At 42.3% G+C, this 15,461-nt stretch overlaps 1 protein-coding gene and 1 long non-coding RNA gene across 3 annotated transcripts in view; one reads left to right on the top strand and one right to left on the bottom strand.

Annotated features, from left to right (window-relative positions):
* LOC105673456 (uncharacterized) overlaps positions 1–15,461 on the bottom strand; it is a 70,526-nt gene that overhangs the window by 36,551 nt on the left and 18,514 nt on the right. The gene's annotated exons all lie outside the window — the stretch shown is intronic.
* Positions 7,758–14,174, top strand: LOC136998671 (uncharacterized). The gene is made up of 4 exons (XM_067351747.1): positions 7,758–7,818; positions 7,928–8,126; positions 11,562–11,896; positions 12,686–14,174. Exons 1-4 carry the CDS (start codon positions 7,758–7,760, stop codon positions 13,195–13,197), a joined length of 1,107 nt encoding a protein of 368 aa, XP_067207848.1. The 3' UTR covers positions 13,198–14,174.

The following is a 15,461-nucleotide window of genomic DNA, read 5'->3' as shown; positions in this document are numbered from 1 at the left end:
GTGATGGTGTGACAATTTCTCAATTGAAATATTGCAAAGTGGCGCGAATTGCCAATCTCATTCGACTATTTTGCTAATGATTCCAAGCTCTTAAAAATAAACATTTTGTTTACTGCAATAAATAACATTCAATTCATATATTAATATATATTGCTAAGAAACTGATAAAATAAAGAATCCTAATGGATAGATTTATATAAGATATTTCATTGCATCTTAATGGAAACAAATAAAGTACTATTTTTTAATAAAAATTACTAGATCACTAGAGGACTAATAAATCATAACTGTACGTGCAATACTTTGTCAGATTCTTGAGTTATTCAAATGCAAAATTTTCTAGTAAAATCTAAAAGTGTTCCTGTCAGTTTCGCGAGTTCGTGCATAATCGTGGCCATGTATACATTCGTGCACAGACGGATATATGGGTATATCAAAATGCCGCGGCACAGGTGTATGTACACACAGAACATTCGATAACACGAAGCCGGGTGGCGAGGGTGGCCGCACGCCGCGAGCCGAGCACGCCAGTCCGTGCTCAGACGTGACTCGCGACGCAGCCCTCATTTTTTGACCGCCTCCGTGCATCATTCACCCTCTCGCTTTCCGTTTCGATATATCGACTTGGTTTATTGGTGGCGAGGAACGTGAAACCTATCACGCCGATGTCGCTTTCGTTGGAACCACCCGATACGTCGATCAACTGTCGACACTGACAGGAGCCAATAAAAGTTAATAAAAGCGCGTGGCTCTGACTGGGTCGAAAAGTGACTTGTACCGTACGAAAAAACAAATGGATCATGGCATTGGTATGTAACGTTTTGTACGATAACAAGTTACTTTAAGCTAATATGATGATCAGAATAATATCATTAATCAACTTTGAGAATTATCATAACGCCAAATTGCTAGTATAATATATTATAGACGACAATAGACAATAATTTATTACTGATTCTTTTCATTCTTTTAACATTATAATTTTTATTTCCCATTTCCTTTTAATTTTTTTATTATATATTGATTACGATTTTAATTATTTTAATAATAAACTACACTTTTAAATCCTAAAGGTATCGCGACGAGTTCGAAAAAAAAAAAAAAAAAAAAAAACCGATACGATTGTTAATATTTTTGAGATTTCCGCCAAGTCATTTATTATTGCAGCTGTGGATGCAGCGATTCGAAAAACAAGAGTGAAATAGCTTAGCGCTGTTGCGTTATAACTTTATCTGCATCGTGCAAGTCATCGATCTGCGCAACATAGTCTGCATGATCGACTCGATTTCTCGATGGCTTTTTTTACATGTCGTTCGTTACGAAAAACGTCAGGTCTACCGTTCAACGTTATTGATGATTTCTACATTGTTAGCAACGCTGTTAATGAAAAAAACGCGACTCTCAAAAACAGACGTTGCAGCAGCTGCGAGTTCTATAATTATTGAGCGATAAAAACTGGCAAATCCGTGAAGATGTCGGACATATGCTATTACTTTTTGTTATGCTACCAATGTATTTATTTAAAACCATTGTTTCGCTAAAGAAAGAAACGCGACACACTCAGCCCACCATATTCGCAAACAAGACGTGGCATTGAATGCGATCACCGCGCTAAATTGCGAAATTTTAATTTTATTTTTTATACGTTTCGATTCTTTTGTTCGCGAATGTAACATTGTGAAATCCTCGTGTGGTAGCAAAACTGCAATCGAATCTACTCACAAGATTCTCTTGTTATGAAAGCGATTTCAGATTGTATTATTCTTCCAATTTCGAACCTAAATGTCACAAAGCAATTTTCACAGAGACACGTTTTCTTCTCGAAATCTGTAAATTCGTGGAAACGAACGGTGGCCGAGTAGATAAAGACCAAAATAAATTAAAAATAGAACCGTGCGTGAGAGAAACCAATATCGAGCCTACCGATTTCTCAATCGCATGCCTAATATGTTTCAGAATCTAATAACTTAACATCTTTAGATGACAAGTGTAAGATTAGATGAAAGAAATAAATAATAGCTCATATAGTAAATTAATTGATAAAAATAGAAATATAGTTTAATAAATTAATAATTAATTACTGTCCGAATTACTTGCATTTATATAAACATAGACGTCCAGTTTTATGAAATGGGCCGCAGATTGACGCGATGACGGACGAAACAAAGGCTGCGGGCGAAGGCGAGCATCGAGTATCGGGACAAATCGCGTTGCGTAAGATGTTGCCGCCGCCGCCTTTTTATTTCCCGGAAATCCCTCGACTGGATTTATGCGTCAAGTCTGTTGGAGGCAAAAGGATGACAGGAGCGATCGGCGCGGTCAGCCGCGCGCGCGTATCGCCACCGAACTCGCGCAAGTGTGTTGCAAATGTGCGGGCGAGCGAGAACACGCGAGAACGACCGCGCGCGCTATCCTTGATATTTAGCGACTGATTGGCAGGATTGCCAATTTGGCCAATTACCGGCGAGCTTCGCGGAACAACGAATCGAAATTACACGGTCGACGCGACGCCAAAGTTTGCGCAAGCGAGACAGATTGTATATACACATTGCGCTCTTTCTCTTTCTTCTTCTTTCTCGGTGGTCGCTTGCCTTTTGGATTCCGATCGATGCCCTTCGGCCGATCGGCTGATCGGATAAATAAACCGTGTTTCGTCATGATTTACAGCCGGACAGAAATTTCGAAATTCCGGGATATTCGTTCGTTGGGCTAACCGAGTGTCATGCAATCGAATAATGCTGCATGAGATTCATTAAGATAAAACGAAATTATGATGTAAATCAATAATCCTGTATATATTTTCAAAATCTTTTAATGGCATTTATACGTAAATTATTCGTGATTACTTTTTGTTAAAGCGTCAAAAACAAGCTGAAAAAGTTGCACGTCTAGTTTGAGATTTCTAAAAGACTATCGCATTTTTTAAAAATTGAAAAGAAGGATTAAATATTTCATTGTAGAATATTAAAGAGTTCGAAATGGCAAATGAAAATAAATTATCCATGTGGGTGTGCAATTTAAGAGATAAAAAATAAAAATCATACATATAGTAAAATTATGTACAGCTATTTAAATTTATGTTAAACTTCCTTTTCTAAAGTTTCACAATAACTACTGCAATCAAATAATTAAAACGTTACAAATTATAATTTTATGTAACGCAATAACTTTTTCATTATTCAATTACACATTTTCGCAATTTTATCGCGCGAGCGACACGAAACTTTGCTCATTCATTCCGATGTATGCGAACGAGCATTCAACCGAATGCATCGAGCAACGTGTGTGCCATTGTTTGATGATTTAAGCGAGCACACAAATTGCGTGCATTGCCGGACTAGTATGTTTATCACATTATTGCTAATACATACCGCGCTACCTGCGCCCGCATAGAAACTAATTATACAGAACTAACCAAACCGAGAATTTGCCGTGTTCGGCGGAGCGTCCCGTACTACGCGTTGACGTACGGCAATTTCACGTGTACGCAGCACGTTAATTCTACCGCATTGTGCCGTATTCACTGAAACACGCATTCCAACGCTGTGCAACGAGCAAACTCGGAAAAGCGCCGTATCATAATACTTGCGTGTGCCTTAACGCGCCAGCCATTTCCATTTTTTTAATCTCGTCTTCGTTGTCTCCGTGTTTTCCGTCCTCCTTTATCTATCTTGATATCACTTTTCCTTCTCCCCTTTTCCCTCCTTCCTTCCCTTTCTCTCAGTCGTATTTTCTTCGGCATAAGAGAGACGTGGGAGGGGGAAAGTATACGCAGCCGTGACTTTTCCGCGCAACAGAAAGTCGTAAAATCCCCGGAGGGCACAGGACGAAGCCGGGGTTGACTATCGATTTCGCGTGTTTCCTTTCGGAAATTGCTTTGTTTTTTTCTTCTCTCTTCCACTTCCTCCTTCGCTCCTTCTCCGCCCGGCGTCCTCGCCCTCACGCTTCGGGTCACGGCGAAGATCGATACGATATCGCGGACTGCACGATCGCCTGGGTGGTCCACCTCGCGCGCTCAGCGCATCGGCTTCTGGCACTGATTTAATTCGGTTACGTGGACCGCCGAATGTCGCTTGGCGGCCGGTGAATTTCATCTACCGAACGCGTTCGTCCGCTACTTTCGATTCCATTCTACGATGGTGCACAACATGTGAAATCAATCTTTCCATTGCGAACAATCCGCTTCGTGCCGAAAAAAAGTTCATCCTTTAGTTACAAAAATCCTTCACATGAAAATTAGAAGAAACTATTCTTTGTGCAAAAACTTTGCGCGAAACACATCATCGCCGAAGACAAGACGAGACGCGAATCTCGATACATCAATGGCTGGCAATGTGAGAAAATTATACGCAACGCGGGAGACCGTTTCTCAATCCCTAAGGCACGAAATTCCCATCAAACTATCCATCAATCGATTAAGCCTCCCTTTGCTCCGCGCGATTTCTATACGGTCTGTGTTCTCTCTTAACAAATATCAATTTGACTGCCGTTTTTTTCGCGTGAGCGGAAGTTATCGGCAAGCAAAGAATGGGGGGGGGGGGATAGGTGAAATAGAAGAAAGAAAGGGGGTGGCGGCGGGGATAGGGCGCTTTAAATCGCAAGGTTCGCTCGAGCCGTCCGCGTAATCCAGACAGATGGGACTCGTTAATGGGACGCGCGAGTAATTTGCAAGAAATCTAATAACACCGTGGCCTCCCACCACCCCATAACTCGTGGCTTGACTCTCTACCTCGCTGTCTTCCCCTCCGCCGCCCTCCGCGGCCGATTCTCTCTCTCTCTCTCGTTCGAGGACCTCGTCTAATGACAATACACGGGCGCCGTGCTCGTGAAAATTAAAATTCGCCTGGGGGTCGTACACGACGTTCTTGTACAGTACCGGTCGCCCGGTCGCGTGCATGTGTGAGTGCGTGATGTTCAGATGGTCGTGGAGAATCGCGCGTAGTGATGGTGCCGATACCCTCGCGAGATATCCGAATACGGCAAAAGATCGTAATAAAGTCTGTGCGTAATTAATTATTTATTGGTTTAAAACAAATTTTTTGCAGAACACACACTTCCTATTTCACAATTATCTTAATCCTTTTCGTAGACTTCAAACAAAATTAATATTTATGGTTTGTTTTTCTTTATTTTATCTATTTGATTTTTGTTTCTTATGGAAGTTAAATTTTATAGTTGTTTTAAGCAATGTACAATATTGTGTAAAAATGATTTTTTAACAGCATAATATCTACATCTAAGGACTGCAAAGCATTTTTCAAGTCCTCTTTCGCTTTAGTTAACTATACAGCTAAGCAAATCCGCACTTCAATTGTACTCTTCTAATAGTTTTTATTTTCATTTTTCAATCTGAATAGGAGTCTGATTTTTTTTTTTTAGATTTGCTTGAAAGGAGAGGTGAGTGCCAGCAGGACAAACCTCTCCATTACTACCGCGTGTCAGTACACGGATGTGTGCGTGTATGCGTGCACCACAGTTCGCGTAGAAGAGAGAACAGGCGACGCGGGGGAGCGCGGAACTCGTTAAGCAGTTTGCGGTTCGTCCCGTCCTTTTTTTTTTCCAGCCGGGCGCGCCTTTAGCGTAAACATATTCCGCGAAGAGATCAGCATCTCTCTCTCCCTGCGTGCACTGCGCTTTTTCTTCTCTTCTTTATCTCCTCCGCCTAAAGAGCCATGTCTTTTCTTCCGCGCGTCTTTGTTTCTTATTACGCGCCGGTTTCTGGTATTTCGGTTCCACCTACGACGCGCATCGATTGAGTACGAATCGCGCCGGCACTAATTTAGAAAGCAGTCTTCTATAACAGCCCGACGACATTAAGTTCAAAACATCAACGCAAGATAATCACATTATTAAGTTGCAAATAGCTTATCTTTCTTGAAAAATAAAATTATTTTAATGAATAGTCTGCTTGAAATATTCTGCTTGATTTCTTGATAAATGCAGAAGGCGGAATGTAATCATTTGTGAAAAAAACACTTTATTTACGGCTAATTGGTTGTTTGTTTCCGAACTTTTTATTCCGTCAATAGTAAAATCAGCCTCGGCGCGAGACTGGGAGTCAAGTGGTCGCATTTAGCGTCAACTGGCACGATGAGAATGCGGGCCTATGATCGCAAAAATATACGATCGACGCGCGACATATGATCGAAGTATGCAACGCGGGGCGATCCCGCCAGATTAGACGCCGATTAAAATTCACGGCGTGTCCAAGCAGTATAATTTGGTTTCGTAGGTGTTCGTGCAGATCGAATTACGCGCACCAAGCGGAATCGAGGAACTCTCGCGCGTACGGGAGTGTTTTTCCCTTTTCTGCCGCTGCGGTCGAAACGCGAAACGTACCCGCGGGCTGTCTCTCTCTTTATTACACGACCGGATAACAAATTTGACGACTATTAAAATTGAAATGCGCTCATTATCGATTCGCCATGCTAATCAAGCATGGCGGAGTGCGCGACTCACGGATTCCGTGTGGATCGAGTTACACGGCGGACTCGATTATTTCGTTCGATTAGACACGAGATCGCTACGGTGGCACTTTCTCGCGATGGTAACCTCGGTCTCGCCTGTTTTCTCAGCCATAAATTATGCATCTCGAAAATACTACCATCAACATTCCTTTATTTTCAACATCATGTTAGAAATTGATAGTAATAGAAGTCTAATCAAATATAAAACTATCGATCTTGATTAATTTTAGAATAATAATGTTATTCTTTTTAAATGTAAAGAATGCAAAATATAATAAAGTGGAGCTATTATCGAGGTATTTTACCGCAAATCTAATATAAATAGATGGCAATGTAAATCACAATCTGCAAAATAATAAATTATATTACACGATGGGCAAAAGAATTAGTTCATTGATCTCCCGAGCGACCGTGACTCTTTTCACAATTCTGAAAACAGGCTCAACTCAATTAATTATGCGTATTCGTCAATCGTATCTCATGAGGCTTGTGCCGTGCGATTCCGAGTCGTTTTGGATTAGCGGGTGGTCCAATGTCGGCCGGGAGGAAGCGATGGTGACGGGCCGCTCTCCGTCAGAGACTGGATCGAGCCGCATTAAGAGTCGGCCGCATTAAAGTGTTGTTTAGCAAGCTATTTTGAATTTTAATTCCCGCGACCGGCAACGTAACCAAGGTGTGGAATAGATTAGTTTTCGCTCACACGACTGTCAGCTACTTGCCGCGGGGCTCTGACTGACTGACTGACTGGATCGCGACAGATAACTTTCCCTTCTTCCTCTTACACGCCTTCTTTCGTTTCTATCAATTCTGCCTAGATTATTCTATCTCTTCTAATAATTTCTCGAAAATTATATTGCAGCATATTATATTTCTTGATTGCTTTTCTAAAGAGCAATCAGCGAATAGATTAAAAATCGTCAATTATACAAATTTAATATTACATTTCAAAGTTTAAAATTAAATTGAATAACTAAAAATGTGTCGAATGTGATAAGAATCTAAAATTTTAAGCAATTTAAGGCGGAGACTTGATAAATGAGATTCTAGCGAATATAAAATTGGAATATCCGTTTAATATATCTCAAAATATCAATTTCAGCGATTAACTCATATTTCATTGCTATTCTTCAATTATATCTGATAAAGTTCATTATCAGAACTTTTCGCACAACATAAATTACTCTGACTTTTAACCGGCAAAAAAAAAATTACTATTTGATACGATTATTCTAATTAAACTTGTCCAAAAGTTTCCCAATTATTCGTAGGGAGAAACGACAATGACAAACGATGAAAACGACGGAGGCTCAAGCTCGCCCGATGAAGATGCTGCATGAGATCGCGGCCGGGCGTGCGTTCGAAGGAAAAAAAAAAAGCGCGGCCGCGGTTCAAGGTCGCTCGTCTGGACCAAGTTCGGAGTTGTTGCCGCGGTAAAAAGAAGAGGGATGATCGATGGTGAGAATCGACTGGGCTAGTCACTGTGGCTTCGTACAGGAGAAGACATCACCTTGCGGAGGAGGTGCCAGGACTCTACATTCGGCGCCTAACGCTCGAGGATCCCAGGAGGAGGCAACCGTCCGGTTCAAGGTCGCAGTCCCCGGCGCGCCATATCTGTCATCCGCGTAGCGGCTACGCGCCCTCGGCGCGAGGCTCCTCGAGGTATCGAAGCGGATCCCCCGACCTAACTCGACCCAATGTCCCGCCGACAAATTTACGGCCGCTAACTGTAGCGCCGCGTTTCGATTCGAGGGCGATGATTGACAAGTCAGAGATTTCTGCACCTTTAACTCCCCCCACCCACCCCCCCCCCCCATCCTTCCCACCCGTCCGCCGTATTATAATACGAACCTGCAATTAAGCGGTCGAGAACTGGTTTCAAAGAATTTTCGTGGGTTTCATCTATATTTAGAATATCTTAACACGCCGTCCATTTAATCTTACTATCGTGCATTTAATTGCATTTGGGTGTAAAAACTGTTCAAACGAGAAAATAATTTCACTGATTGCTTATATCAAAATCACGCATTGTGTTATGTTAAAGTTTTTTTCCTTTACGCCACTTATATATCGCTTTAAAAAAATAAAATAGAATTACGATAGGAAGCAGAACGAACGTCTCGAATCAAGTTATGCATTACTCATGCACATTAAATCGCTGAAAAAATTTTCTACTTCTTCAAATTTTATTTCCATATAGAAGCTAATCCGAAATTTTCCAAACAATTCAGTATATTGTTTCGTAGAGCAGAATTTTTTCGATTTAAAAAAAAAAACAAAAAACTCTCTAAAGGTTAACTAATCATTCCGCAGAGTCTGGTTATTGAATGATTAACATCGACCGCGCACGGATTAGCACAGTTGTGCTAAAGAGTAAAGTTCCTCGAGGCACGGCTTCGTGCAAGCCAGCCAGCCTAGCGAAGTCGCGCTGCACACGTCGAACACACTCGCTAGGACCCCGTAATTAAACGTACTAAAATTTAACGGTCGATCCGTCAGACTGGACGATCGGGTCCGCTGCGACTTAATAAAGCCTCACGGGCGATCGCGCGTCGGCCCGCTCGTTTACACAGCCGGCACTATAACGTTATTAAAGCAGCTCTCTCGCATTAAAATACGAGCAGTATCGGTACGTCATTATCATCGACGTTTGATCTCGCTCGGCACAATCCGTCCCGTTCCCGCGCGCTCGCGCTCCCGCCGCACCTTCCACCGCGCTTCGATCTCTCTCCCGTCTCTTCTCTTTTTCCCCGCATACGTCACGGGCTCCGCGCCGGGCGCTGTAGCACGGCGAACCTGACCTCCGTAGCGAGATCCGGGCAAGGTTACCGAGTTTATTGCGACTTTGGAACGTGCGCTCTCGTTTCTCGCGAAGCACGCCCGCGAATCCTCCCACGTTTCGCCCGAATTCCCTTTGATCCCTCTTCCTTTCCGTGGAAGTCTTTCAGCCGGCTACGCCTCGTGGAACTCGCTCTTTGCCCTCAGCAATTAGATCTGTTGCTCAATTCGGTAATCTGGAGCAGCCTGCGGCTCGCGGGTCACGTCGAGTCTTATGAGTTCTTGTTCGCGGTACTATTGAAGCTGCTCTTTTGAATGTGGCGTTGCGGTTGCCTTAATATCAGAGCACGAGAAATGTGGGAATATGAGATATCATATTTATGATTGTAAGAAACTTCACAATTGACATAACTCATAAAGTTGAGTAAATGTGTGGATACAAAGGTTCTCTCACATTTAATAAATAACATTCACGATAAAAAAATTATTTCTAACGCACTCAAATTCAGCCCGAAATTTAACACCTTTTATATAATACCTTTTTGTTTTTCATTCACTTTTGGAACTTTAATAAAAATGCGAGAAAAATGCTGACCTTTATTCTTCAAACATTTTTAGCAGATAACTAACAAAGTTCGTGCGGTTTTACCAATAACAAACTTTACGAAAAACCACAGAACTTTGTTACCTGATATTTTCATTATTCGCAAATAATTACTCGGATCGGATAATTTTACTCTAATTATCTGCAAACAATTAGTATAAAAATTTTAGAAAAATAGCATCATCGTCCGAGCTCAATTCTCATTGATCCATCGTGAAATTAAATCTCAAAGAAATTTTATATGCAAACGCAAGTGTATTTATCAAATGTCTACATCATCATTTATTCGGAAAAAGAAAGTAACAGAATTTCTTTCAATTAAGTTTTTGCCCCATCGTTTCTAATACCAATCTTCCTTCTTTCCGTCCGCATTCTGGTTTTCTGGCACTTCATCCATTCCGATTTGATTTTAATTTATCCTCAATCTAAATCCCGTAAACAACTAAATTATATTCTTGTGTTTTTATTTTCAGCCGCGATATAATTATTTTTTCCCAAAGGAACGAATATAACGCGCCGGATTGATAAATTTACCGAATCATCTCTCGTCATGATTATTTCCAGTGTCCAGGGTATTATTTTTCCCCTCGAGCTCTTCCCGCGCTTCGTTCTCCATCGCGCGCGAGCGCTCATCTTTTTGCTCCAGCTATATTTTTTCATCCCCTCTTCTTGTTCAGCTTGCGGTTCAAGGTCGTAATCTTCTCGAGACCTCCTTTCTTTCAACCAGTTCTCCGCTTCGCCTCCCTTTTAATCTTTTTCTTCGGCCATTCCTGCGCCTTCGTTTTCGAAGTTCAAGGCCTTCCTCTTCTTCTTGAATATTTCCATCCGACCTCTCTTCCTCGTGCACTCGAATTTCTTCCCCAAACTTATTCTTCCGTCTCGTTTTGCATACATCCCACTTTTCTTTCAAATTTTCCTTCACAGATTCTTCTTTCCCTTTCGTCGTGCTTTTTGATCGGGTGTCCTCGTCTTTCATTTTTAAAGAATTTGTTTCATTTCTTCTCTTAACAAATTTTTCTCACTTTTCTCTTCCCTTTTTAACGAACAATCTTTCAAAATTTTTAAATCCTTCTTATTTACTCTTTTTCTTTATACATTTTGCTTTCTTGTTCTATCTTTTCTTGTCTTTCGACAACATTAGTCTTATTTTTGTATTTCACTTTTGTATGCCCCTTCCAATCTCGTCTCATTTATTTCTGCTTGTTGTATAGCGTTTTCGTTCTTCGGCGTTTCCTCTTTCAAGTATCATGCCTGCCAGGCTTCGCAATCACATCTAGTTAGCCGTTGTCCGAAGTCATGGAAGACGAATACCCTTCTTTCCGTGTCGTTATGAACTCCTTCTGCACCGTTCACGTACAATCATCGTAGCGAGAGATCATTACAAAGTGAATGAAGCGAAAAGTGTTGCTAACTTCGTTACGAGCCCCGCGGCTCTTTACTCGCCGGCCTCTTAAGACACACGTCTCCGCTTTGACGTTTTCGTAAATATTAGATAATAATATTCTTCGAAATGTACTGCCGTTAAAAACTTTCAAATCTTGAAAGTTCCAAATATCGTAAAAAAAACTAGTTTTTTAAATATAAGAACCAGAAATTGTATGACAAGTTTAGATTTCAAAAAGAGTGTAATTTAATTGTTATTAAATTAAACGCGTTTGCATTATTTTTGTTATCCTTAAATTATGTTTCGAATGTTTTCTATTCGATTTATATAGCTATAGATCTTGGCTGGAAAGAATCCGAAGAGAGAGCCCACCGTTTCTAACAATAGTGTCTCTGGAACTTCCGGAATCGCCGATACCCTTAATAGAATCCCAATCAAACGCGCGTTGGAGACGTGACGATTCCAATGAAGCCACAAATGACAAAGATGACATATTGGACGAATTTTTGGAGAAAGTTACGGAGGCCGGAAAGAGAGAGAAGGAAAGTCGCACGGGAAGGAATGTGTTGCGGAAAATTCGACGCAATTACCGAAAAAACAGCGAATCCTTGGAATGCACGAAAACGCTCGCTACTCTCGAGGAATGCACGAGAAATATTATCGAAGGTGAGACCAAATATTTTTCCTTTATTAAATATAAGAAAGATATATTTCGAAACCAGCTATATTTCTGTAATATATCATCTCACAAATTGGCGATAAGAACTCTAAATTTTCTAAGAAATCGAATCTACGCTTATTGAATAATATGTAATCGAGAAAAATACGTTGAAACATCCTGTATATTGTATAATAGTGCGTTACGTTGAAGAAAATAGGGTTGTATTATTTTCGATGCAGGTATCTTAACCCTTAGTTGTAGACAACCTTTCCACAGAATCTTGAAATATTTAGAATAGAATTATCAATTCTCAGGCTATCGTGACAAGACAAGACGGATGCTGCCTTGGAAAAAGTCGATTGATTATATATATAAAAAAAGTGTCCTTGAAATTGATCGTGTGCAGATTATAAAAATGTCACAAAGGACATCATAAAATGTCCGCGCATTTTTGCGCTTATCGGCTTTACATTTAATTAACATTTTTTGTTCAGCTAGACGGAACGGCATTTTTTTATCTATTCTCGCTCGATTTGCTCCGAAAAAAGGCCTTTCGGAGCACCCGCGGCTCGCTTACTTTTAAAGATCCGAACCTAGTCGGCGATCGAGATCAGATTTCAAGGACGTATGCCGCAGGATCGCCGCTAAACGGATCTTGAAATCACGTCGGCGCCTTTCGCGATCACGCGACGATTTATCGAAATTTTCCTGGTAGGCGTGCGAGAAGAGAGGCTGGCTAAAGAGAGGCAGCAGCTGAGCAGACCGAATCCTCGAATTGCGATATCAAATTTCAGGACCGAACTGCGAAGGATCGAGTCAGCGAGACGCCGACTGCATATGCTCCGAAATACCGAAGGATCTCCGAGTCAACATTCGCAGGAAGACGGAGATCACTGCGAGGACGGCGTGCACTTCGAGTCCGGAAGTGACTCACAGCATTCGGATCGCAATGAAGTACCACGACCGGTCGGGATGCAAAGCCGAATGCGACGGTTGTCTAGAAGAGGAGAGCGAAGAGACAGCGAAAGAAGGGGGGGCGGGGGAGGAGGACGAGGAAGAGGAGGAGGACGAGGAGGAGGACGAAGAGGAGGAGGAGGAGGAGGAGGGAGGAAGGAGAACGAAGAATGAGGGGAATAAGAGGAGTCTTCAAGGTCCATCGAGGAAGGAATTGGTGAAGCACGACGCACGCAGCGTCGCCGCCGATGTGAACGCCACGTTAGACTTCACGCTAAATTGCAATAGCGTGCGGCTCACTTCTCGTGATACGAGTTTGAAGACAGCGACGAGAGCCGAGAAGCTGCAGTAACAGCCGGAAACACAAAGTTAGTTCGCTCGGGATTTCCTCTCCCACAGTGCTCTCGCTACACGATCTAAGCTGCGCAATGCGGATGCTCAGTAGTTTTGAATAAACATCGTGAAGCATAATATCGCTCAATTATGTTCCTACCTGTTCGCCTCGAACTTTTAACTCGCTAAAGTCTCTGCCGAAACTAATCTCTTTGTCTTTCGGAATTTATCTCGTTCATATATTTACATTTATATTTATGCTTGTTTTTCATTTTCAAGCAAATAAATAGAATACTCCAAAAGTTGATTAGTATGCTGAATTTCTCTCATAATGAATGAAATCTTGATGTAAATTTGTGCAGTTTCAAATTAAAACGGAATAATTTAGAAGAAAAGATACATGCATCGGAATGAGTTATCAGATTCATTAAAATAGTCATTCCTCGAACCGGTGCTTTTTGCAACAGATGCAGCAGACAATGCGTGAGACCGAATTTTGATCGATAGTTCAAGTATCAAATTAACAAAAATTGGCAAAATAATTTGCAAAAACTCGTAGATTCACAATTCCGAGACTTGTTTCGAATAAAAATACAGAAAAACTGATTGCATCGCACCAATGAAACATTTCTAAACTTTGCTGTCATCGTGCGAATATTTAATTTTCACGAGCGAATATTAACTTTATTAGCACTCAGGATTCTTGCGTGTTTAATAAAAAATTTCAGCAATCAAGTCTCCTCGATATTATTTGACAATTAATTGGACAAATTTGCAAAAAGCTATTACAAAAATAGCGCTATAAATCTTAAATATTTAAAAAATAAAATTGAAACTTGTGACAATACGGCTAAATGCCTTCGTCACATTCTGTCTACATTTAATATTTTATCGCCTGATACGTTATTTTACATAACGAATGAATATCGCACGTGAGCACGATTGTTTGCAGAATTATCGAAAAGCTTAATATTAAGCTGACTAGAATTTACATTAAATATTTTCACCTTCTCACGAAGCGCAAAATAAGATGAAGGTATGTAATAAGGTAAGATTGGCACAAATCAGTTACTTCGCTAAATGGTTCGCCCGATGCAGATCATCGCGCGACGCCCGGGCCTTATAACGCTCGCTTACTCGATCACGAAATCCTCGGCGGAGAGATCGCGCGCGACGGGGAGATTCTAAATTTTGCTTGGAACCGTCGCAAAAAGCCGCTCCTTTTCCGAGTGCCGCCAAAAGTGGGAGGACCGAGCTCGCACTGCGCCGTCAGCTCAGCAAAACGACCGCCCGTGGAATCGTGAATCTTCTTGCCGCGCGGCAATAAATCGTAATCGCCGCGCCGCTTCGATTTCTGCGAACACACACGCGCGCGCGCGCGCGCGAGAACGCGAAGAGATACGCGTCGAGGCGGCCTATTAATTAGCTCGTCTAATAAATCGCGACCGACGAGGGAGCGAGCGCGGGTGGGTGGGCGGTTGAACCGAGAGACGCTATCCCGTCGTCTCGGTTTCCTTCCTCGCTTTCGATCGTAGGATGAGTAAGAAGAGGCGGAGGGCGCGAATATATAGAGAACAGATGAGGGAAAAAGGAGGAGGGGAAGAGCAGTGCGCTGATCAAGAGGAACGAGAAGAGGAGGAAGCAGTCGAAAAAGAGAGACCATCGTACGAGTTTCGTCGGTGGACCGGGCGCGCGAGATGAGAATCGCGCGTCTAGGCTGGCTCCGCTTGGAAGGCCAAAGCCGGGGCCTAAACCGGGTGAGAGAAGTTGGCCGGCCCATCTCTTCGTCTCTGTTCGTCTCCTCCTCTTCTTCTTCTTCTTTTCCTCCTCCCGTTTCACCCCGCGCGTTCTCCTCCCACTCTCTGCTTCTCTCTTTCTCTCTCTCTCTTTCTCTCTCTCTCTCTCGCAGATCAGCTGCATCGCGTTTTTATTTTGTCTGTGCTGTTGCTCGTTGCTCTCATCTCGCACGCCCTATCTCTCTGTCTCGCGCAGGGCGAAAATGGTTCACGGCCGTTCCCGAGCGCCGATTTCGCCGCGGATCTTATGCTTGCGGAGGATCGACCTCTAACTCCTTTATCCTGCGCGCCCGGCCTCTCCCGGTCCTGCCGCTTTATTCGCCACGCTCCTCTGCCCCTACGGCCGCTTCGCGTCGCCAGTCGCGCCGCGGTTTTTCTTCGCGGTATTTCTTTCTTTATGCACGCGATCGCATCGCTCGCCTTTTTAACGCGCTGTATAATGGAATTTCTGTTTTCTACAACGGCTAGATTACACTACCACCTTCTC

The sequence above is a fragment of the Linepithema humile genome, chromosome 3, assembly GCF_040581485.1.
Source record: "Linepithema humile isolate Giens D197 chromosome 3, Lhum_UNIL_v1.0, whole genome shotgun sequence".
In the NCBI taxonomy this organism is placed as follows: domain Eukaryota; kingdom Metazoa; phylum Arthropoda; class Insecta; order Hymenoptera; family Formicidae; genus Linepithema; species Linepithema humile.
The sequence above is the reverse complement of the archived record's forward strand: the minus strand, read 5'-3'. Positions and strand labels throughout refer to the sequence as shown.

What these genes read in the sequence shown, in the direction of transcription:
- LOC136998671 (XM_067351747.1), top strand. Translation starts at nt 7,758, where the DNA reads ATGAAAACGACGGAGGCTCAAGCTCGCCCGATGAAGATGCTGCATGAG. An exon ending in GCATGAGATCGCGGCCGGGC is followed by an intron (nt 7,819 to 7,927) that starts GTGCGTTCGAAG and finishes ATCGATGGTGAG; the next exon opens with AATCGACTGGGCTAGTCACT. An exon ending in TCGGCGCGAGGCTCCTCGAG is followed by an intron (nt 8,127 to 11,561) that starts GTATCGAAGCGG and finishes CGATTTATATAG; the next exon opens with CTATAGATCTTGGCTGGAAA.